This window comes from Mesoplodon densirostris, chromosome 15 (assembly GCF_025265405.1).
Source record: "Mesoplodon densirostris isolate mMesDen1 chromosome 15, mMesDen1 primary haplotype, whole genome shotgun sequence".
Lineage (NCBI taxonomy): Eukaryota > Metazoa > Chordata > Mammalia > Artiodactyla > Ziphiidae > Mesoplodon > Mesoplodon densirostris.
This window is the reverse complement of record NC_082675.1, coordinates 43,199,991-43,225,668: the sequence shown is the minus strand read 5'-3', so window position 1 is coordinate 43,225,668 and position 25,678 is coordinate 43,199,991. Positions and strand designations below refer to the sequence as shown.

The 25,678-nt window shown below is 45.9% G+C and overlaps 1 protein-coding gene across 3 annotated transcripts in view; it reads left to right on the top strand.

Moving 5' to 3' along the window:
- Nucleotides 1–18,432: 18,432 nt before the first annotated feature.
- The window catches only part of KCTD1 (potassium channel tetramerization domain containing 1), an 89,865-nt gene continuing 82,619 nt past the window's right edge, over nt 18,433–25,678 (top strand). The window contains exon 1 of one of the 3 annotated variants that reach the window (XM_060119338.1): nt 18,433–18,595. Coding sequence is in view for 1 of the 3 variants with exons in the window: in XM_060119336.1 (XP_059975319.1) it covers nt 18,944–20,752 (1,809 nt within the window). In the remaining 2 variants the exon portion in view is untranslated. The other 2 variants (XM_060119337.1, XM_060119336.1) reach the window with 2 other exon arrangements.

Here is a 25,678-nt window from a genome sequence, read left to right as displayed (position 1 = left end):
AAACTATTTAAATGCTCTCTGCCTCCGTTTTCTTCTATGTCAAGTGGGGAATAACAATAGCACTCCTTGGGATTTCCCTGGCGGTCCAGTGGTTGGAACTCTGTGCTTCCACTGCAGGGAGCACAGGTTCGATCCCTGGTCCGGAAACTAAGATCCCACATGCCCCGGGGCATGGCCCCCCAAAAAACCAAAAAACTAAAAAAAAAAAAAAAAAAAAGCACTCCATTCTTTTTTTTTTTTTTTTTTTTTTTTTTTTTTTTTTGCGGTATGCGGGCCTCTCACTGTTGTGAGAGCACAGGCTCCAGGCGCACAGGCTCAGTGGCCATGGCTCACGGGCCCAGCCACTCCACGGCATGTGGGGTATTCCCGGACCGGGGCACGAACCCGTGTCCCCTGCAGCGGCAGGCGGACTCTCAACCACTGCGCCACCAGGGAAGCCCAAAAGCATTCCATTCTTTGTTGTGAAGTTGAGATGAGAAAAAAACATATGCAAGTGCTTTGTAAACTCTAACATATCAGACAAAGATCAATGACACATTATTAAAGGTGCCTCAGCTCTGTCTAGTCGGTATGATAAAATGCTGTTTATGCAATGGAGGTGGGATCAATGAACAGGCTAATTGCCTTTTTTAAATGTTAAACAGTAATTCCTCTCCCTTCCCCCCAACCCAAAGCAAATTTTTATGTCGAAAAGAAAAATAACACTGGTATTTTCACAAAGAAGATACATTTGGAATGCAACTTTTGGTTTTTCAACAGTACTAACAAAGGCCCCTTTAGCACAAGAAGATATCAGGGCCGTTTGCTGGGCTCCCAGGATTCAGCGGCCATTCTATTGAGCTCAGTCTCAAAAGTATATCAGTAGCAGCAAATTAGTTACAAATTAATAGGGAGCAAACCCAGTGTTGGCCTTGGTTAAACTCTCAGTGGATCCTGTTAATTACTCTATTTTTTACTTGTATTATTCTATGGTGTAATGGTTTTAGATGGAATGATTATACAAATGGACTGCCTTTACACCCTACCTACCTACCTCTTTTTTTTTTTTTTTACTTTGAAGGAAAAAAAATCATTTAAAAACGCATGAGCTGGTTCATTTATATTGTTAACTTCTCTACTCTTTCCCCCTTGATAATTCTACTTATATTACTTCTGCTGTATTTGGGGTTTCATTTAGCACCACCTTTTGGAATCTGTTAATCATGCCTTATTAAGTAGAGAGGAAACAGATACAGAATGAATTTTCAAGTGGTCAGAGAAGAAAACGATCTAAAATATTCTAACTTAAAATCCTACAAATGTTTAAGAAAGTAAGGCCTTGGTTATCTTGATTTTGATTTCATAAACAATATGTTTATGAAAAGATATCACTTCATTGTTGGTTTTCTTCTCATGGGGTCGTAACACACACACACACACACACACAGAGAGAGAGAGAGAGACAACTGCTCTTTTACATAGATTAGATGAAATCTTAATCATCATCTTCAACGTGTGTATTCAATTCCTATTTGCTATGGATTTTTTTAAAAATTATAATTGACACACAATATTATATTAGTTTCAGGTGTACAATATAGTGATTTGGTATTTTCATACATTACAGAATGATCACCATAAGAAGTCTAGTTACCATCTGTCACCATACAAAGTTATGACAACATTATTGACTCTACTCTTTATGCTATACATTACATCCCTGTGACTTATTTATTTTATAACTGGAAGTTTGTACCCCTTCTGCTATGTTGCCCGATATGATGGGTATTTTAAACGGAGAAGTACTAGATCTGTGTCTCTAAAACAACAGCAGTTCCCTCTCATCACCCCTAAGACAAGTCTTTCTTTGGCCTTATAACAATGCCTCTACCCGCTTACTCTCAAGAAAGCACGCTGGAATTGCAAATAGATTCCAGGGTTGTAGTTCTGTAACTTGTATGTAAACAAATTTCCAATTTCCACGTTTTAGAATTAGTAACTCCTTTCTTGAAACAATGAGAAATGCCTGGACATTTCTTATCCTTACATAGAGATGAGCAGAAACCATCCAATTCTAGAGACACTGATGTTTGGATACATCTTTTGTAAAAATAGTTTGTGGACTACTAGGCAACTAGTGTCAAGGGAAACCTCAACAGCATTTGAACTCCACTGGGAGACAGTGGGTTTGCAGGAGACCCTCTGAGTCATTCCCCTTCTTCCCTGGCTCCCAGAGGGCCTCCTGCAGCAGGGAAAATGTTTCCTTGATCTTTTGCCTCAGGAAGTGGCCCTTTGTGGCACCAACCTCTAAGCTGTTGCCTGACCAGCCCGAGGACACGGGCACAGATTCCTGGGTGGAAAGGAACAGATGGCTTGGTCACAACCCTACCATCTCCCCTTCAAGATATTGCTTCCAAAACAGCACTTGGGAATTATTGTCTAAGATTCTGCAAGCCACCACGGGCAATGGCAGCTGTGTGGGCTGTGACTTTGGAAGCAGACCACAGAGCCTGTAGAGTCCAGGTGAACCCCCAGGTGCCAGCCTTGTGGATCTTGGCACAGAGGCTGCTCCAGCAAAATGTTCCTGCAGACGCTCCACGAACAAGCTCCCTCCCCCAAATGCAAATTCAGACCTTCCCAGCAGATTCCTCAAGTTGGAAATCTCTACAGATACCCACTGTCACCCTCTGTAGGCAGGAGCAATTTCAGAGCTGTCTTTCTCAGTGAATTGTTAACCAACTCAGAGTGCGGCAGTGCACCAGCAGTTCACCCGCAGTGGCAAGCTTTTGTTGGTTTGTTTTAGAACAGCCAGAAGGAGCTCGGTGGAACTGGTCTGGTGCCTCTGTAGTGCAGGTGTGGACCTGGGTGGGCGGGGAGGGGGATTGGAAGTGCAGCCAGGGAGAAAACTCAGGGCAGGAGACTGGGCAGATGCAGCTGTCCTAGTGGAATCTGGCTTCCTACTTCCCTACCCAGGCCATAGATATAGCGCTGGGATCCTTGGACAGTGTATGCAAGCTTGAAAATTGGAATTTCAGGAAGAAAGATGGTTTAAAATGCCAAACTTCTGAGTTGACTTAATGGAAGAGGAAACAATATTTAATTGCAGCTATTTGATCACATTTCAAAATGGCAAGTCATTCAGATTCAATTCAGTTCAACCAGTGGTTGTAGGTCCCTACTATGTGCTTGGTTTTATGTTAGGCACTGGGTAGGAAATGAAGAAACAGACTGTATCACATAGGGTTCATACACTACTAAGATAAAAAGCTATTTTGGGTACAAAATGCAAAGAATACTTGTGAAAGAAACTTATTTTTCCTAAATAGAACTTAAGATGTCAGAAATCGGGAGAGAAAATTATTCAGTAATAAAATACTCTTTAAATGGCAAATTCCCACAATAATAACAAAAACAGCAATGACATGTATACTCAGTGCAGATCTAATTTTGCCTTTCATCTAATGATTTCAAAGGGTTTAGCCACCACTGCTGAGTTAATCCTCAGTGCTAAACCTGACTCTTCCATTTTCTTTTGAAAAAAAAAAAATTGGCACTAACACTTAACATCCCACAGGGAAGAAGTTCTGGAAACAAAGAATGCTCACCCCCACAAAAGCATCAAGCAGCGAATTAAAGATAGTCTAATTTATTCAAAAAAGTAAGCTGGGACTCAGAAGAATCAAACCAATGCCCACAAAATGAAAGTCACTGGAAAAAGGAGTGCAACTTGTTCTTGCAGATGGAAATGACCAACTTTAATATACTTTTAGACATTCTTGTTGGGCTTTCTGTATTTCTCAGGGACCTAAGGTCCTGAGTATATTCTGAGAAGTCTTGCTCCATATTCAGAGAGGGAACTGCTTCCTCCTGTTTTAAAAACAGAATGGAAGATAAAGATTTCATTTCCATAACATAATATATAGAGGCAACCTGATTCAGCTGATGATCTCCAGGCCCTTTGATGGGTCCCCTTAGAACCATGTTCATATGAAGGGAAAGGTTATGAATGAAAGAGTTCAATTGTCTGCAGAAATAAAGTGAGAGTCTGCCAGAGATGGAGTGATCTGGAACAGATCTGATGGCTAATTACATAGTAAACTGATACTTAGCACCCTCACCTGGCAGTCTTCATCTTCAAAGGATCGGACCAATATTAATGAATTCTTCACCTCTTTTCCTCTTATCTACTCCCCAAATAGCTACTCTTTCACGAAAATTGGTCTCACTTTTTTAGCAGATCTGACTCTCATTAGCATATCATTCTAGGATACAGTTACAAGTATCTCTTTCTCCTTTTTTTTTTTTTTTTTGCGCTACACGGGCCTCTCACTGTTGTGGCCTCTCCCGTTGCGGAGCACAGGCTCCGGACGCACAGGCTCCAGACGCGCAGGCTCAGCGGCCATGGCTCATGGGCCCAGCCGCTCCACGGCATGTGGGATCTGCCCAGACCGGGGCACGAACCCATGTCCCCTGCATCAGCAGGTGGACTCTCAACCATTGCGCCACCAGGGAAGCCCTCTTTTTCCTTTTTATGTTCTGTGATGTTGCCTTTTGGCTTGTTTTGAATCGATATTATATAGTCGATGACCGTGTTAAGACTGTTCTTAAATAATACACACACATATAGGCACACTGGAGCCTCTCTGTGGTGATATTACTCTGACAATAAAATAATATGCAAGTATCAGCATAGAACAAAGATCAGAGATGGCTTCATAAAAGCCTCTAAGACCTGAGTTGGGTCAGATAAGTACAGATCAGTGGGAACGTGTCAAGTATGAGGGAAAGGCATCCTAGGCAGAGCAGAGTTGCACAAAGGCCCAGAGCTAGGCACCGTGCACTGAGCTAGAGCCCAGGCTGTGGATGTGGGTAACGTTAATTGGAATGAGACTGGAAAACTGAGTTGTTCAAGGTTACACAGCTCGGAAGTGACGCAGCCATGATTTAAAGTGGGCTGTCTAGCTCTGAGTCCACATTCACTCTAACCTATGCCTCACCACCCCTTCTTATTCAAAGAGTAAAATGGGTGCAGGGAGCTCACAGACTAATGGGTGATGCAGGCAAGTAAATTCATATTATATTAAATTCATTATAATACATGCAACAGACATCTATTGAATATCTTCTATGTGCCATAACTATGCCAAGCAAAGTGAGTTAAAAATAAAAGAATCAAGCTCCTTTCTTTTAATGAAGGCAAGGAGTCTGATTAAGGAGAGAATAGCAATTATAATACATGCAACTGCTAAAGCACAGGTCTGTCCAAAATACCAGGAAGCGTAGGGAGTCAGAGAAGGTGCCTGGGAGGACTTGAGTTGGGACGGGAAGGCTCGCCATTCAGTAGACGGGGCCATAGGTCCTGCGTAGGGTCACCATCAACACTCACATTTATTAAGCACTTACAGTGTACCAGCCACTGTTCTGAGCACTTTGCCCATATAAACTCATGTAATTGTCACAACAACCCTCCATTCTGCAAACAAAGACACAGGCATAGAATGGTGAAGAATTTTGCCCAAGATCACATAACAGGTAAGCAGCAGAGCCAGAATCTGATCTGAGTCGTTTGGCACCAGAGCCCAAGCACTTCACACCCACACTACACTCTCTTGATACAGAGAAAGAAAACCCAAGCCTGCTGAGTCAGAGCAGGCTTCCAAGAGGGGGCAACATGTGAAATCATTCCCAAAAGATCTCTGGGAGTTCAGCCACTGGCGGAGGGGATGAAAGAGACATGAGGCCAAGGGAGGAGGAGCTAAGGTATGCGGGAGGAGAGACAAGCGTGTGTTCAAAAAATTACTTCCTGGACTTCCCTGGTGGCGCAGTGGTTGAGAGTCTGCCTGCTGATGCAGGGGACGCGGGTTCGTGCCCCGGTCCGGGAGGATCCCACATGCCGCGGAGCGGCTGGGCCCGTGAGTCATGGCCGCTGAGCCTGCGCGTCCAGAGCCTGTGCTCCGCAACGGGAGAGGCCACAACAGTGAGAGGCCCGTGTACCGCAAAAAAAAAAAAAAATTACTTCCTGGCAGGTGGAGCGTGGAGGCAGGTATTGGAGAATGGGGGACCACATTTGTTGGTTTTCAAGGAAGAGAAGCTTACGCAAATAAGCCAAGTTAAAAAAGGTATCCCGTGGACATCTAAGGACAAGGCACTAACCCCAGCCTAGACTCCCGTGGAGGCTGCTCCCTCTTCCGTGGTTGGCACTGCCTCAGTCTTGGCTTCTACTCTGTTCCCTAAATCACAGAACTGTGGAGGAGATGCCTGGATCAGGGTGAAGGCATTGGAACTGCAGAGCAGGGCTGAATGAGACGGATAACACGAGGGAAGAGTGATGGTGATCGCTGGGTTCGTAGCTTGGGTGCACTGCAGAGACAAGAAATATAAGGAAGAGCAGGTTTGCAAGGTATTATGGACTGAAGTGTGTGCCCCCAAAGCCATATGTTGAAGCCCTAATTCCCAGTGTGGCTGTATTTGGAGATAGGGGCTTTAAGGAGGTAATTAAGTTACATGAGGTCATAAGGGTGGAGCCCTAATCCAATAGGACTGATGTCCCTGTAAGAAGAGGGAGAGAGACACCAGAGATTTCCATCTCTCTCTCTCTCCACACATGCACAGAGAAGCAGCCAGCTGAGGACGCAGCGAGAAGGCGGCAGTCTACAAGCCTGGAGGAGAGGTCTCACCAGAAACCAACCCTGATGGCACCTTGACCTTGGACTTCTAGCCTCCAGGACTGTGAGAAAATTAATTTCTGTTGTTTAATCCACACTTGGTCTGTGGTATTTTGTTATGGCAGCCTGAACTAACTGATATAGAGGGAAAGACAGTTAATCCACACTTGGATGAAGATGGATTTAAAGCAAATGGTGACTTAGAATCAGCAGGTCTTGGTGCTTTGCCGGAAGTGGAGAGTGAGAAAGAGCACAAAGGAGGAAGAGGGGGAAGGGATGTGGTCTAGGTTGCAATCTTGGATAGAGGATGAATTGTGGTGACTTTCTGAGTCTGAGGTTTGGGAGCTGGACCTGGGCAGAGGGTGAAGGTGTAGATAGGATTTCTTGGTTGTAAGCACGAGAAATTAAGTCAGGGGTGATGAACTGTATAGGGATGTAGTGTGCTTGTAATGGAAATGGAAATTCATTGAAACCCAAGGTCAGGATTCCAGTAGGGTCACCCTCCTGGAGTCTGGAAACAGAGCAGCTCCGGGGCTCTCAGCAGATGCTCACTCCACGGGCAGGACTGGGCTGCCTCTGTGGTCTGGCTTCTCCCTGCTGGCTGACTTACTCTCATCATAATTCCTAGAGAGATAGAGAGATAGTTTGGCTCAGGAGTTTCAATGCTGGCTTCTAGGTAGCTTAGGGGCTGGTTGTACAGGGACCTATCCTTGATCCAATCTGTTAAGGCTGTTGGTCACGTGACAGAATGAATACTTGGCTTGACAAATCTGTCCCTTCATCAGTGGCTGTGAGCAAAGCAGCATCCTTTAGAAAGGTCTGGGGTATGCCAAGCAGTGTCACTGAAATATCCAGAAGGGGGGGGGGTAGTAAGAAGATCACTATTTTGGTTTTAGGCTTGTTAGGTACATTCGTAAAATGTGCATATAACATTTTAGTTCAGTTTTTGCAACAAATGAACTCATACTTTACATTAATGTTCTTGTTTAATAAAATGTCTTGGAGATCCTTCCACTCAGCACCTACAAATCTATGTTATTCATTATATCTACAGCTAGTGTTCTGTTGAATAGATGAGACATAACTTTTTTTATTCACCATCCACCTCTAGAGTTAGATTGTATCTGATGAGTCTTTTTTACAAACAATGCTTCAAGAACATCCTTGTACATTTTTCTTTGTGTGCAGCCTAGATTCCTAGAAATGAATTGCTAGGTTGAAAGGGATGTGCATTTTGCATGCTGATAGCTACTGCCAAATTGTCCTCAAAAGACACTGTACCAGTTTATACTTCTAGCAACAGAGCATGCATGTGCTTATTTCTCCACATCCATATGAATGTTTCTTCAACTATTTTGAATCATAAACCCCTTTAGATTCTGCTGAAAGCTATGAATCCTTGTTGTAGGATAATACACAGATGTACATATACAGAACATTTTGCATACAATTTATATGAGTTCACAGACCACCTGAAGACCACCCAGGATTCCCAAGACTTCATATTAAGGGCCTCCGAATGGACATGTATGAATGGGTCTCCCAGTCTAGGTCAGTGAGTCTCAATCTTAGCATTACAATTTACATTAATGTAAATCACTTGGAAAGCTGTGAAAATTCTCCATGCCCAGGCCACTTCCCAGACCAAGTCAATCAGATTCTCTAGTAAAAGATCTAGGTATTAGTAAATTTTTTTGCCAGTTTTCTAGATGATTCTAACACACGCTCAATGGCAAGAACCACCTCAGTTTAGGAGAGGCCTAAAGAAGGATAAAAAGAAGTCATTTGAAGACAGAAAACCAGAGTCTACAAGGGGCTCAAGGGACCTCAGACCTGACTGCAGGTGTTTTTATTTTCATGGGTCGGTGTGGTGGGCAGGAGGGACGAGGACCTGGCATTGATGCATATGTTTTCACGGAGAAAATGTTCCACATACACAAGAGTAGAGAACCTGAACACCCACATGACCTAAATTGAACACTTATTAGAATTTTGCACATTTGCTCTGTTCTTGGGAGGGCGGCGGTGGGTGAGGGCTGACCCTTCTCCCTCAGATAATTCAGTGGTGTTATTACTTTTTAAAAGCTGCCCCTGGTGATTCTAAGGTGTAGCCACCATTGATGATCACTGTGCATTGTGAAGCCTGCCAAAGAGAAGAAACCCCAAGAAATGAGAGTAGAAGGAAGAAAAGCTAAATGCAACCCTGAGAACTTGCGAGTCAGAGCCAACGAGCAGAGCAATACCCCTGTGGGTGGCACTGACAAAAGGGCTCAGCCAGGAGGGTCAAAAGCAGGGACAGCTGGCTTCAAGCTGCAAGGGTGAAAGAAGGCTTCCTGAGGAGGGAGGATTTGGAGGTGGCCTTAAAGAATCCAGACAATTTAGATCAGCAGAGGGGATGAGAAGAGGAGTTTCCCAGTCGGAAAGGAAGCTGGTAATTAGGGCTGGTTCAAGCCTCCTAACTGTTTCTCCCATTATAGGCTCAATCATAGGAGTCATATGAGAGGTTCCCTCCCCCCGGATCCTGCCCAGTCAGCTCAGGGATGCTCACCACGTTCCACGCCTTCAACCTCTGACCCCATCTTTCGTCCCTTCCTGCGCTGATTCTTCCCTTTAGAAATGTTGATCTACCTTCTCCTAGGACGGTGGTTCTCAAAGTGGGGTCCGGGAACCAGCGCATCTGCGCACCTGGGAGCGTGCACATTCCTGGGTCCCAGCCTTGACGTGCTCCATCAGACACACAGGAAGGATGGGGGGCGGGGTCCGACATCTGTCTTAACGAGCCGCCCGGGGGATTCGGATGCACACTCAACTTTGAGGATCAATGTCTTGAGGACTCCCAGCCACATCTTCAGCTCTGTTCTCTCTGGAGTCCTCCCCAACAGAGGGCTGGACTCACCGTAGGGAGACGTGAGGAAGAACGTTGGGAAATTAGCCTGGGGCAAGACTATGGGGCATTTGGACTTGAAACTAACGTAAGAAAGGAGCCATGAATACTTTTGACCAGGGGAGGAAAAGTACTCAGATGGTGCTGGAGACCACGCAACAGCGTTTTCAGAATGCAGGTGGTCCCCAATCCCACCCCACCCCCGGAAATGGTAGGCAGAATTCAGTGTGAATGTGCATCTTCTGAAAAAGAGGTTTCATAACTTCCATTCAATTTTCAAATGAATTATGGCCCCCAAATGATTTAGTAATCATTGCTATAGAGAGGAAATTATTTTATTGCTTGCTAAATTATATTAGCTTTTGAGGCCGTGTTTCTCAAAGCATGGTCAGATTAGTATTAGAATTACCTGAGCTGTGTGTTAAAAATATACCTTCTTGGGCTGTATCCTGGACCTACTAAATCAGAATCTCTGCAGTTGGCACCAAGAATCTGCATTTTTTAAAAAGTTCCGTAGGTGATTCTGGCTGATTCTGATGCATTCTGAGGTTCATGAACTGCTTCGGGCTTTAAATTCAAAAGCCAAATAATTCTAGGAAAGCGAAATTAATAATGAGTTTGGAAAGCATGTGAGCCATTAAAGCATGGTGCTAAGGCACAAAAAGTCTTACAATGTCCACAATCCCACAGAACTGGGAACAGTAGCCAGAGCAAAGATTTTCCTGGGCTGTTCAGTGATCATTTAAAGCTAGGTTCTATTGGGAGTTTGGGAATGACATATACACACTACTATATTTAAAATAGATAACCAACAAGGACCTACTGTATAGCAAAGGGAACTAAGCTCAATATTCTGTAGTAACCTAAAGGAAAAAATAATTTGAAAAAGAATAGATACATGTATATGTATAACTGAATCACTTTGCTGCACACCTGAAACTAACACAACATGGTTAATCAACTATACTCCAATATAAAATAAAAAATTAAAAACAAATAAATTTGAAATAAAAAATACATAAAAATAAAATAAAATAAAGATAGGTTCTATGTGTATTACTATATGGATGGCAAAAAAATATCTGAAGTGAGATTCATCCTCAAATTCTGAGTCCAACTCAGCTTCCCACTGTTGGATAAAGAATAAGTTAACATGTTTTAGGGAGTTCCCTGGTGGCACAGTGGTTAAGAATCCGCCTGCCAATGCAGGGGACACGGGTTACAGCCCTGGTCCGGGAAGATCCCACATGCCGCGGAGCAACTAAGCCCGTGCACCACAACTACTGAGCCTGCGCTCTAGAACCCACGAGCCACAACTACTGAAGCCCGCATGCCTAGAGCCTGTGCTCCGCCACAAGAGAAGCCACCGCAATGAGAAGCCCACACACCACAATGAAGAGCAGCCCCCACTCGCTGCAACTAGATAAAGTCCGCACGCAGCAACGAACAAGGGCCCAACGCAGCCAAAAATGAAAGGGAAGAAAGAAAGAAGAAGTTAACGTGTTTTTTCTGTGGCAGATAGAAATAAGGCAGAAGGAAAACTCTTGACCACCGGGACCTACTGAAGGTTCACCCCTCCCTGCAGTCAGGCCAGTCATTTTCCTGGAGAGAATCTTCTGCTTATCCTGCCTCGTAGCATGTACTTGGCAGTTTGCCAAAAATCCACTGATTACATATTTTGAATTACAGATTTTGAAATATGTAGTACTTAAACAGAAAACCACATAAGATCAAATTCATGGAAATATTCTCAAGTAAAAAGAGTGTTTTTTTCTGGGCAATGGAAAACAGAACTGAAGGACCTGTTCTGGTGGATTAAGAAAGTGTGTGTGCTCAAGTCTGACCCTCATTAGCTGTGTGATGTTGGGCAAGTTATTGAAACTCTCTGGGTTTCTACTCATCTGGAAATTGGGAACAACGCTCACACATATTCATGAGAATGACTTGAGGGTTTTAATATAAAAAACCAGACCTGCAGCGAGCACTCTCTAAACCTTAGCAAGAACGAAATAGGGTGCATATACATTTTTCCAGATTTCTAGACTTTCTGACCTGAAGACCCACTGCTTTTACAATCATGAAAGAATGATAAACCACAGTTTTGCTGTGTTGTTGTTGTTGTTTACTTGAAAGTAACAATGAGCCGTAAAGAGAGAAAGGATAGTGAAACAAACAGATGCCATCACAGTCAGAGGAGTCTGTTTTTATTTGGAGTAGTGACAACATGTAACCCCCGGGGTATCCTAATCTAAGCACAGATTGTAGGGAGAGTAAACACCAAGAATGATGAGTTCTATCCTGGTATCTCCCATGCCCTGGCTCTACAAATTTAGATCCCAAAATAGAGGGGTAAAGTCACAATGTTTCCTGCTTCCTCACCCCTCTCCAAGGCAGTCTTCTTCCATCAGGTTCAAAGCCTGGATTTCCAGCATCAAATTAAAGAACTAGAACAAACCCATCCCAGGGCTTCTTTAAATATTCAGGTAAACCCATGTGCCCCTATCGGTTAAATTAAGCTTTCCTAAGAAAAAGTAAGTCAATTAGTTCAAAATGTGGGTTAGTGCTTCTGGGTATTTAAAAGGGGATTTTTTTTTTTTCCTTTTTAGTTCATTTAGAAACAGCCACGGGGCAGGTACATACCTACTCCTCAGCACGTCCTGTGAATTGCCATGACATACCTAGATACTAATTTCTGATATCTAGAGCTTTAAAATCTGGTCCTTAAACTTTCTCCAAGTCATGAAGATATTGAAATATGAGCTTTAAAAATGTATCTTGCTTTGCCCTTTTAGTTCATATACTTTATCTTCACCTTCATTACTGTTATTTGTCAAAGGGTGCTTGGCATTGCTATAGAACATGAGAAGACAAGATTCTACCCTAATTGAACTTCTTCCTTCCTTCATTCAATATTCTGTTGAATATTTGTTGTTCATTCAACAAATATTCTAAATGTCTATAAACAAAGGTCAGTGCCCAAGACACGATGAAATGTAGTTCTAGAGCACACTTTATGACGTATACTGCAAAACTCATTTGTCCGAGTGGTCCAGATGCGATAAACCAAACTTTACCAAAACACAATTACATATTTCTTAAGAAGATGAATTTCCAGAAGCAATTTCTGGGTCACAGAATATGAACATTTTTGTGGCTTTTGAGAGGTTGCCTACTTGCTTTCTTAAAAGGCTATCTTAACTGATATTGACAATAAATATATGTAAGAATAACATTTTTATACCAACATTTGGGGATAGAGTGATGTTTGACATTTTTGTTGTTTGTTTTGTTTTGCTTCTACTAATTTAATAGGTTACTTTTTTGACATGTAGCTAATAGTTTCAGGAATATTTTATCTTCTGAGACAACTGTAAATAGCTCTTCCATTATGTAAAATATATGTATTAGTTACATGACATTAACACATATCTTTATCTCCTTTTCCACCTTAATTAGTATTGTAATGGTATTGAAATAAATGTTATTTAATACTAGGACTAACATCCACTTCAACCCTACATGCTCTTTAAATATATATGACTAAAAGATAAAGAAAAAAATGACTATCATTATTAATTTTATGTTTGACTTAACTTTGACAGCCTTTACGTTTGACTTCTTTATTAGCCAAGAGGAGTTTCATTGTCAGAATATTATAACAAAGAGAAATAACAACACACTTTTAAGCTCTACAAAAACACGATTCTCTTATGGAAAACTGCATTCCTCTCATACATTATTCGTTTTACAAACAGCGTAGGAGACTGGTAGGTGATTATTAGGTGGAAATATCAAGAATTATAGTTACCAGGTGGCAATTAGAAACTAAAAATTCTACTCCTGCCAATCTGTGTGGTAAGTTCACTCTGACCTGTTTTCCGACAAAACATCAAAGATAAAAATAGGTAAAGCCCTCCTTACCCCCAGGAGATTTATGCAGGACAGCCCAGGGTGTTTCAACAGAAAACACCTACTTCTAGTCTGATTGAGTTTGTGGGCGTTCCTTTTGCCTCTAAAATCTTCACCATCATTTCTTCTAAGACACAAATGGGTCTCTACTTCCAATAGCCCAGAAAAATAATCCCAGTTTTTTAGGTGCCAAATGACAAGGGTGACAGCTTCTTAGGCTATTTCTGCTGTGCTCACAGTCCAAGGACTTGGCTTCGTACTGTTCTAGCTTTCCAAGATTCCCAAATCAAATGACACAGAGAAGTATTTTAATGGTAGGAAACTGTTCCCTTGAAGATTTTTAGTTTTAGTTTTTTCATCCTTTGGTTTCTAGAAACTGAATGTGGCCCGCTAAGCTTGGGCTACAGAGCCAAACTTCCCTGCCCTAAGGAGGCCTGGGAGACCTTGGGCAAGTGGCTTAACTTTTGTGAGCCTTTCTGGACTTGGTTTTCTTGTATATAATCAAGCCTGGAAGATACTAGAGTCTTAATAACTAAGAGCTAACAATTGAATGTTTACGATGTTCCAGACACGTATTATGTTTATTCATATTAACCCATTTAATTCCCGCAACAACCCTGTGAGTTAGGGGTCATTATTATTATCATCCAAGACAATAAAATAATGAGGGCAGCTGGTAAGGCCAAATTAGGATTCAAACTCAAAGATGCAATTTTTAAGCACTCTGCTCCGTGACCTTTTGTGGTGGTTAGCTCTCTCCCCACACATAAATATTTGTATGTTTATTGAGTGTCTACTATGTACCTGCCACTCTGCTAAAATATGTGAAGGAACTGTACTGGAAATGAACCAGAGTTGAAGTGATAAATAAGACACAGTTTCTGCTCATATGGAGTTTTCTTCCACCTCATAGAGTTAGATTACATGGGTTCTATTTTCATCTGTGTTCAAAAAAAACATTACTCAAGACGATCTTCGATTAAATTCAACAGAATTTAGTAGTAATACTCTGAAACAGACATGTCAAAACAGCCTCAATTTGAATTCATATTTAACCTCCAAAGTTCTTTATGGATCTTTTAGTAATCAAATCAAGAAAGCATGACTTAAAAGTGACGAACTAAAAACAGTGATGAACTAAAACATGACTTAGACGATGAACTAAATGCTTTTTCTGGCCTCTGCCCTCAAGAGCCCACAAGATTTCTTGAATTTATCCATCTAAATCCTCCCCAACTCACATCTCTTGATACATAGCTACCTCCCTTCCCTGGTCCCTTGCTCTTCCAATAACTTCCTATAATGTGGTCCTCTAGAGAGGGAACTAATGGCAGGAAAATATTAAAGCAAAGCAAGTATTACATTCATTTTAACTTGTAAACATTATTGCAAACAGTAATGTTGCCTTATAGTTACTTTTCATCCTACGAAATTTTTTTAATATAGAAGTTCAGATGCATGATATTTCTGATTTTTCCCCCACATGTTTCTTCCTTAAAATAGGGGTTAACTAAACACAGATCCTGTTCATGCATTCATTCATGAAAAACAACTGGAGTGTTCACGACGTCCCCGGCACCAGCCTAAACTACACAGGTATATTGGTTTAGGAGAGGAAACATCAAAAGCAACTACATCAATTATATAACAGATGAGGTCAGAAGGCTGCCATCAAAGAGGAGGAAGAGATGAATCTGCTTCTTTATGGCGTAACCTTTCATAAAGTGTGAATTGAATGGGAGTAAATAGGGGGGTTATAAAATGAGGAAAAAACATTTGGAGTTTTTCCTTCCAAAATAACCATGTCACTACTTTCAAGTAATCTTAGAAATGGAGAAGCACGGATGGTACTTTATAATGATAATGAAAGAGACAAAAACTGTGGAGCATATTGTTGAAGTTGTAAACCTCTTAGGGTCGCTTACAGTAAAGAGTTCTGACAGTTACACCACTGCAATCAGTGTGCCATACAGTACTGGGATCATTTTTATATAAAGAAGATATGTGTTTTATATGTGCAGAAGCTATTCTACACAAGAAATAACTGTCCTTGCAAGGGAGTGAGGGACAGCTGTCAGTTTCAAGTGGTGAGCTAAAGGGACTTCATGATAGGCAAAATCAAAGTGGAGAAATCGAGGCTGGGCTGATAGGCAGAAGATAACCAATATTGCCTGTCTACCAAAATAATTAGAAGAAAGCTCTTTTGATTCTGTCAGTTTGGAATTGAGTGTGTGGAACCACAGGATGTTTTTAAGGAACCATTTATTAAAGCTGGAAATGAACTCCTGTATGAACTCAACTGTAATTCTGTGTTATTGGGTTTTAAAAATTAAGCAACATTTGGGTGGGGAGCGTTGGTGTGTGTGTGTGTTTGGGGGGGGAGGTGAACAGGTTTATAATTGCTTGGTTTCCCTGGGTGTTCTTCCTGGTAAATATTGTAGGTACTAACTTCAAGAGGTCTTTTCCAATATTTGATGAAGTATTATTACGGGAAAAGAATTCTGGTAGCGCTTCAGGAGCTGGTGCCACGAAGCAGATTCACAGTCGCCCGATAATCAGTCAAGGCGTACTTCCAAGGTGCGTTTTTTCGTATCTAGTATTAGCGGGGGTCCTGCCCGTTGTTGGCAAAATATCCAGGCAGCATCTGAAGCTGCTGTTTTTCCAACTCCGTTAAAAAGTTATTTGTGCTTGGGGTTTTTTGGTTCTGCTTTTCCCCAACCCCGCCCCCTGGCTTTTGCCAGTAGAGACCTGCCCTGAGGGGGAAGTGGGGGAGGTTTGTCCTGGGAGCACAAAACCATTTTCTTTCCTGGAAATAAGTTGACGTCAACTGGGAGCTGTTTTTGGTTGCTTTGTTTCCCGGAGCGTCCAACCCAGCACACTGCCTTCGGCAAATTGCAAGCAATTCAAAGCAGCTCGCCCAGCAGGGAGGGGAACCGGGGAGGAGGGAGCGGGGGACCCCCGCCGCCTGCAGAAGTGGGGAGACCTGGGAAGCGGCTCCGCTCCTGGACTGGAATGTGGGTCCGAGTCCCCAGGCTGAGCCGGGAGCGCAGCCCCGAGCCAACGCGGCCCCTAGGTTCACTGCGTTGGCGGTGAGGGCCGCCGGGGAGCAGCCCCTGGTAGGTAACTTCCCGGGCGCCCACCTGAATTCTCAGAACAGCTGAAATGCCCCGCCGGACAGTTCCGGCGGCCCAAAAACCTGGGAACATCCCGGGACAAAGAGGCTTCCGGAAGTAGCCGGTGCTACTGGTGTGTGCCAACTCGTGTGCGCGGGCCCGCGTGTGCGACTAACTTAGCTGCCTACTGCCTTGGGCTCATTTCCGGGGGACAATGTATTTTGAACAAAGCGGGCCGCACCTCCGGGAAGATTCCCGAGGAAGGCCACCTCCGGATTCCTCGCGTCCCGAGACGGTTCTCTGCGGAGAGCGTGTGCGTGTGCGTGTGTGCGTGTGTGTGTGTGTGTGTTTCCCCGATGAGCGGGAGAGGGCCCGCGAGGCAGGGACTTGCTCTAACTTGTTCACACCTGGCGCGGTTTCCCCAAAGCTCGGCAACGTCCAGGGCCGAGGAGGAACACGGAGAGCGAGGACTCATCCCTGGGGAGATAGTCAACTCCCTCTTAGACGCCCATGCGGCCCAGAGACCTAGTCTTCTTCCCTCCCTCCCTTCCTTCCTCCCTTCCTTCCTCCCTTCCATCCTCCCTTCCTTCTTACAAATGGACAGATGGGTTACTTTTGATGCGCAAAATTATAAACTGCCCTGAAAGCAAGACAGAGGGCCCCGGGGAGAGGGGGTCCTCGGGGGACCGGCAATTGACAAGACTCTCACAGCGGAACTGCTGAGAACTCGGACTCGGAAGGAAATCCGAGGACGCTCTCGAGGAGCTGGCGAGGCAGCCTCACAGGCTGGCCGGCTTGGGCCGCGCGCTGCTGGTACCTGACTCCGTAGGTTCCCCTAGCCCGTGGGACTCGGAGTTGACTAGCGCGCCGCGGGGGAGACACTCAGGCTGCCCGAGGAGGAGAAAGTTAGAATACGGGGCGAACTCCGTAGGTGGCCGTGCCTGTACTTCCAGAGAAATCAGTCGAGGCCTCCGAAGGCTCTGGGGGCGCTGCCCCTGGGAGACCCGGAGGCGGTGACGAGGACGTGCCCGGAGCCTGGGCGCGCCGGGGGCGGGCCTTTGGCTGGAAGTGGGACAGTGTCTCCGATGGGAAAGCGGGACCCGGACGAGCTCTTTGGCCGCCTTTCCAGTTTCGGAGGTGCCCGCCCCCGCGCGCCGAAGGCAGCGCAGCCCTGAGGGCAAACGAACGGCAGTTGGCAAACTTGGAACTAGAGCACGCTCGGGATCCCAATTGCCGGAATTGTGGCGGCGGCGGGGGCGGCCGAGACCCAAGTTCACTTTTTCCGTCCTCCTGCCAGACGGATCTTAGGGACCGGCATTGCTCGCTCCAACTAGGTGGAGCGCCTCGCCGGAGGGAGTTGTGTCAGTTTGCTCCGAGGCAGGAGGGCGGTGGCCTGGGCGGGTGGGGAGGGGTCCCTGGGGTCCCCAGCGCCTCTTCCCGCGTCTCCCCTCCCACCCGCCCCTCCCAGTCTTTCTTCCTCGCTCCTTCCCCAGGCTGGCTGGACCGGCGCGGACTTGCCCCAGACCTACGGGGAGCGCCCCCGGTCTTTAATGACAGCTTAAAAGTGGCTGTTGGAAAAGTCGAAAGGGATGAGGCTGACGTGGGGCGTGTTTCGCTTCTTTGCAAGAGTCAGAAAGGGAGCTGGGAGCCTTGCGGCTGGCCGCAGGGCCCCGCGCCTCGCCCCCAGCAAGTAGGTGGGGGAGTCGCCGCTGCCGGCAGCCCCATCCCGCTCCCAAGCCTCGCCCGCTGCGCCCTGGCCGCGGGCGCAGAGAGGGTGCGGGGCCCCGCCGTGCCTCCTCCACCCTACTCATTAACCTGCCTGCTCCGCTCCGCTCCGGGCGGCCCCAGACACGGGCTTCTCGAAGTAGCATCCGCGGCCCACCGGGTGCTGCCGCCTCCCGGAACCCCCGGCTCCGGGGGGCAATGAGGGGGCGGTGGAAGGGGCACTGCTCCTCGGGCATTACTTAGAGAAGCGAGACCGCCCCTCCCTCCCGCCGGCCCTCCCTCTCTCTCTCGCCCGGGCCCGCGCGCCACTCCGCCAGAGGGTAAGTTGGGAGTGTTTCACCCCCACCGACAGCTCTCCCTCCCTTTCCTTTTTTTTCCCTTCAAAGTTTTCTTCGGAGTCGGGGGAGAGGTGGGGGAGGAAGAGGGTCCAGCCAGCCTCGGTCTTTACGCTCTCCCTGTCTAATTTACCCCCGCCTCCCTACCCCTCCATCCCCTGCGCGCCGCTGCCCCTCCGGAGCAGCGCTCCGAACTGACAATTGGAGCGCGGCTCCTTTAAGAGCCCGGCTTTGCCTCCCGGTAGCTGAAGGTCATTAAACACAAAAGCTCTCAGCGCTGCGGTCCAATATAGCGCATGCGCCCTGCCCGAGGACTGGCAGAGAGACGGCAATATGGCGAGAATGCCTGGCAGCGGGGACTGTAACACCAGCGCGGGCGGCAGCGCCAGCGCCGCCGCCGCCGCCGCCGAGAACAATGGGGAGCGGGGCGAGGGCGAGCGCGGTGCGGGGGGCCGAGGCCGCCGCCACGGCCGCCCGCACTACTGCAGCGCGGGCGAGGAGGAGGAGGAAGAGGAGGAGGAGGACGAGATCCAGGAGGTGCAGATAACGGGGGACGAGGAGGAGGACGGAGGTGGGGGGCTGGAGGAGGAGGAGGAGGAGGAAGAGGAGGAGGAAGAGATGGGTCTGGACTGGGACGAGCCCCTGGAGCCCGAGGACTCGGCCGGGGAGGAGCTGGAGCCGGAGCCGGTCCATATGATCAATATGGACCAGAGCGCCGCGCTGGAGCCCGAGGCGCCGCCGCGGCTGCTGGCGCCCCGGGCCCGCGGCGGTCCGCCTGGGGACGGCGCCGAGCTGGACCCCGACGTGCTGCAGCGCCCCGAGCGGGCCCGGCTGAGCGAGAACACCCGGCTGGCCACCCGCTACGCCGTGCGCATCTTCCGGGAGTACCTGAGCGAGAAGGCGCAGAGCCCGGACTTCGAGACCATGGACAAGGGGGCGCTGTGCCGCGTGCTGCGCTCCTTCTACGCCGAGGCCCGCTCCAAGAGCGGCCAGCTCTACAGCAAGTCGTCGCTCATCAGCATCCGCAGCTCCCTCAACCGCTACCTCAACGAGCCCCCGTACTGCCGCACGCTCGACCTCACCAAGGACCCGGAGCTGCGCAGCGCTAACCTGACGCTGGCCGCGGTCATCCGCAAGCTCGAGGAGCAGGGCGCCGGGCCGGTGGTGCAGAAGCAAGCCATCACGCGCGCCGACCTGCGCAAGCTCTACACCTCCAGCGTCTTCAGCACCAACACGCCCTTCGGGCTGCTGAACAAGGTCTGGTTCGAGACGTGCATGTACTTCTGCACGCGCGGCCGCGAGAACCAGCGCGAGCTGGAGGAGGACTCCTTCGGGCTGGCCATGGACGAGGACGGCCGCAAGTTCGTCTACTTCAAGTCCCTCGGGCCCTACCACAAGTCGCGCTCGTCGTCGTGGAGCAAGAAGCGCGCCGAGAGCAGCGACGAGGAGAACTTGCCGCGCATGTACGAGACGGGCACCGAGTTCTGCCCCTACGCCAGCTTCGTCAAGTACCTGTCGAAGCGCAACCCCCTCTGCAAGGCGTTCTTCCAGCGGCCCCGGGACCACTGCAGCGAGGGCGATGTGACCTGGTACGAGAACAAAGCCATCGGCAAGAACTTGCTGGGCACCAGGATGCAGATGCTGTCCAAGGCGGCCAAGCTCTCCAAGACCTACACCAACCACTGCATCGGCGCCGTCTCCATCGCCACGCTCAACAGCATCGCGGGCATCGGCACCAAACTGGGCTCGCCCGCCCCGCAGGGCTGCTACGCCGAGGCTCTGAACGGGGCGGCTCGCCACCACTCCCCCCATCCCCCCACCCATCCCTCTCACCACCACCGCCCCCAGCCGCCCTCGCTGGGGAACACCTATATCCTCCCCAGAGACAGCCAGGTCGGGCCCGACGTGAAATCGGAGGCTGCGCCCAAGCGCGCCCTGTACGAGTCCGTGTTCGGGTCGGGGGAAATCTGCGGCCCCTCTTCCCCTAAAAGACTTTGTATCCGCCCCTCCTCGGAGCCTGTGGATGCGGTGGTGGTGGTTTCCGTGAAACACGACCCCCTGCCTCTTCTTCCAGAAGCCAATGGGCACAGAAGCACCAATTCTCCCACAGTAGTTTCACCTGCTATTGTTTCCCCCACCCAGGTAACCAAACCAAACTCTATGCATGAAATGTTTCTCTGGTACCACTTCGAGACTAACTCGTGCTAACTCAGGTCTGGGTTGGGGGGAAGTTTTTCAAAGTAGCAAATATGCTGAGTCGGATTTGATTTCACCCTTAGAAACTTAACTCTTGATGCTTTTCAGGACAGTTTACACCTAACCTTAAAGGCTGTGAGAGGGCAAGCTACCTAACAATCCCTGCTGCGCAGTAACGCTGAAAACGTCAAAGTTCGCAGAACAAAAGGGTCAGCTCAACCCTCGCAGCCTCTCTCCACTGAATGCCTGAGTTTATAAGGCAAAGAGTGCAGGAATGCTGTGCATATAAATGAAGCAGTTACTTAAAATATCTTTGAATAAAGTAACCATTAAAATACTATATTACATATTCGCCCTAACTTATGAAGGTAGAAAAAGTTATAAATTATTAAAAAAGAAAACATGCCAATCCTACTTACTGTAAAGGGGCGGGTTTTGGAGAGACTGGTGGTTGAGTGCCAGTTTATACCGTAAGGTGTAGTTGAATGTAAAGCAACGTTTGGGATGTAGTTTTCATAAACTAAAGTCACTTGTTAAAGTTATGGAAAGGTAGTATCTCCACTGCCAGCCAGGCTCCCAACTGGAGCATGCCCCATGGTGCCCAGCAGAGTGGGCACTGAAACATTGCTGTCTTTCCTAGCACCATGGAGCTCTCTGTCTAGGGGGCAGATAAGTGGTGGGAAGATAGACTACTGGGATAACAACACAGTAGTGTGGAAAGAACACCAAAGTAAGAGTGCTAGCCCAGAAGCTGAGCCACCTTGGGCAAGTCAGTTCACCTCTCTGGACTTCAATATCCTCAACAAAGATAAGGATACTGTTTTTACACAAAAATTATTTATTTCTAAGCACTTAGAATTCTGGGTAGAGATTGGGGTTTCGATTGGATGCTTGTCTTATTATTTTTCCTGGAGGAATATATTCATATTATTAAAACTATATTCATCTTTTGGGTACTGTGCTGTAGGAGCCAGAAAGCAGAGGTCCTTGGGAACTCTGCTCTATTCTCCAGGCAGGAGTAGCCACTGGGGGTTTTACAGCTTTGCCCTCCCTGCCATCCAGCAGAAGTAGGAATTTCAGCTCCAAGTTTGGAGGTGTAGTGCAGGCCTTTCAAGGAACAGATGTCAGGTACCTCTGTGCTTTTTCCAAAGTGGAAATTCCAGTTCTGGACACACTGACCCTTGCAAACGTTTGCTTGCTAATCAGCAAGCCTCAAGGCCAACCGAGAAAGGGGCTGTGAAAGGTACTATAAACACCGAAGTTCTCTAAAATACACGAGACCGGAGGCTACGTGTCTTTCTGCACTTGTAGTGTGCACGGTAGTTTCTGACAGACCAGGAGGTGGTTGTAGGGCGTTGTAAGGATGGACAGGAGAGCTCTTTCTCCTCTTTGGAGAATTTGGGTTTGCTTTTTCTTTGAAAGCAGAAATAAACGATCGCATTCTTCTGAGAAAGTAAAAACCCTTAAAATGCCCTGGTTTCAAGTAGCACCTGATTAATTAAGAGTTAAAAGCCTAAGAGAGTTTATTAAAGTATCTATCTGCTTGAATTTAACAATGAAGCAGTTTGTCCCCTGGCATTTGTCTACTGGTTTCTTGACACCAGTGTCACATAGAATAATGACATAAGATCCACGAAAGATTAGGGGGGTTTGTTTAGTTGGTTTGGTTTTGTTCTAAGAATTGCAGTCACTCTGTCACAGTCTTTCATTTTAACTGAGTGAGATCAATCATTTCTGTAAACCTGAACACTGATTCTTTTATTCTTGAGTGATTGTCAGGTAACTCCCTGGTTAAATGTAGATTTGAGGGTCCATATGTTGGTTATGTTATCATTATGCCTCTCAAACAGTATCTTAGCTAAGTCTCTTGCAGTTAAAACACTACAAAAAGTTGCCCTCTTTTCTTTCACTAATGTTAGGGTGAACATTTTTTTAATCAGCATTAAGAAGTTTAAGGGAACTCTTTAGTAACTCCTGTAGGACTCACTTTATGAAGTCTGAGCATTCTAAGTATGAAACAGGTGTTTAACTTAAGTACAAAGCTGATATTAAACTTTTTCCTCCTGTATTTACTAAAATCACTGTTGAGGTTCAGGGCATTTCCTGGGGATTAATGACTGGCTGGGGTTACTGGCCGGAGGCTTTGCTTTAGGTCGGCAACTCCTTTGGCTGGTCATTAATCCCCAGGAAATGCCCTGTGTACCTCGACCTTCGGTCATTATCACTTAATTATAAACACAGGCTGTCTAACTTTAATACAGGCTAGACCCTCATCAAGGGGAGTGGCACCGAATTCCACTAAGGACCACTTGATGCCACAGTCCCACCCTGATGTTTGATTCTTTTGTAACATTGCAAGTTTCTCAAAAAAATGAAGAGCCTGTTACTATAAATGCACTTACTGTTTTTACTTGTTGAGGGTGTTCATAAGTGTATCACTTATGGGACTGGTTGAAAACTGAATGCACTCAAGGATTAATGAAGATTATGGAATTTGTGATTGTTTTACTCATGTGAAGTGCCCGGTTTTAGTTGGTTTTGGAGTGGGTGGAGGGCTTGGTGGTTGTGTTGGTTACCTTAACTGGTTCATTCATAAATTCTCTTGAAGGTCTGTATTCAAAGTAAGGGATGGTTTTAGTTCCCTCCCCTCCCCACCCAAGGCTGTTGTGATTTAAGATGATCCAGTTACTAGTACAACATCTAGCTCCCAGGTGGAGATAACGTGGTTCTATTTAAAGGCTTAGCACGTCCCATATCCTACCTCTTCATAGCTGTTCTCTTTGCATGAAAATGCAGCATTTTTCCTGCCTCAGTCAACAGTACTTCAGCCTAGATGGGATGATAGAGATCTGTAACTTTAGTCTTTATCATTTACAGAAAAAAGAATACTAGTAGGAGTTTAGATTCTAAATAGTATAGTTTTGTTGCTAAAGTTTTTATGGACTGTACCTTTCTTGGTACCAAACAAAAGTGTGAAAATTATCTCCCTAAAATATTCTTGGCACCTACTATTTTGGCTTTGGTACCAGGAATCTTTATAAACTAATCATTTTCCACTTGGCAAGTAGTCTCATTGGCAAGATTTTGGCCTCATTAAATATTAAAATGAGATTAAAATAAGGTTAAAAGGTGACGAAAGAAATCTGTAGTTTTACTCTTGCGTATTCATAGTGCAGTGAGTACTCAGGTGTATTATTTTAAATTGATATGAACCTACATATATGTCAGCTCATTATCTATCATATCTGATCCAGGAAATAGAAAAAGAAGTATTTGCCACCAAAGGAGAAAGTGGATGCCATTTATCTCGAACGTAAACCCTGATTTAAAATCTGGTTCCCCTAACAAATGTCACCTAAAAGACCATCCTCTCATCATTGTAGATGGATTTCAAGCAAGAAGAGCCCCTTCTTCAAATAGGACTGTGAGTTGTGTGTGAGACCTCTTAGGTTTTCACCTTGATTTAGGCCAAAGCTCCACTTCAGTGATTTTTTAAAAAGTTCACTTTCAAGTTATCTTTTGGTATCTCCACTGCCATTTCAAAAGCAGAATCGATATAGGAGTTGCTTTGTGGTTACATATGTTGAAAATCTTAGGACCAAACATAAACTAGTAATCTAGAACTTTTATTTCTAGAACCTATTTTACTTCTCTTGATTGATCATTCACTGCATTGTACCAATTGGTCAGGATGCTATTTGAAAGACTTCTTTGGAGAATTTAGATAGGAGATAGGTAGTGGGAATTAATTGGTCCAAAAAGGGAGATTGATTGACTTCGATAAATGAAAATGAAAGAAAATGGAGCTTTAGAATTTGAAACCTTGTGCTGATAAACATTTTTATTTAACACTAGTAATATTCTAAAGAAGCTGAATTCAACTCAACCATTGTTTTTTGTTGTTGTTTTTCTTGGCCCCACTGCAGGGCATGCAGGATCTTAGTTCCCTGACCAGGGATCGAACCGTGCCCCCTGCAGTGGGAGCAAGGAGTCTTAACCACTGGACTGCCAGGGAAGTCCCTCAGCTCAACCATTGTTACCTGAACCTCTTGCTACCTGCTAAGTACTGCCAAGAGGAGCAGGATTCAGTTTTTGCCCTCGGTCAGGGTTTGCAGAGGACGGGCTTCCAAGCTGAAGTGATTCTCTGCTTGATGCATGAACATCACAAGGGAAACAGATGAACTTGTAAAGTTTTAGGCTCTTTGGGTTTCCAGATTTGTGAAAGTTTCTCTTTGCCTTCTCTTTCAAGAGAGGATGGTCTCTGAATGGTATCGAGTCTTTATAACAGAGATTGAGCTTCTATATGGTCTAGAAATAAATGGACATTTAAGCCATTCAGGATATCTCACTAATAGCCGCTATGGGCTGAGATTGAACCTGCATGTGAGGGGATATTACCTAGCGCCCATGGCTGTGACCTAGACACTGGACCCCAGCGCATCCTGTCAGATTACAGGAGGCCCAACCTAATTAGACGTGTTTTAGGTTTTCAGTAATTCTGTTCAACACTTTTTTTTTTTTTTTTTACTGTCAGCCTTTCTTCCTTTCAGCTTGTGCTATATAACAATCTGACAGAGCCTTTTTTTCCTTAAAAAAAGATCCATTTATATCTGACAGCAAACTTTCCTTTGTGACTGATTTTTTTTTTATTCATATCCTATCCTAAATTTGTCCTCATCTTGGGTCACAGAATCTTCAAAACAAATGGAAGTGGGAACCATCTTCCAGTATTGGAAGGCCAGAGTGTCTGAGCTTTAATTGTAGTTTTTGTCACAGCAGTTTGCTCTTGGGCAGCTTTGCAAACCCCAGTGGGAACTTCCTTTTTCTGGGAACCCACTACTTTCTGAGATTTGTGATTTGTGTTTAGCAGTT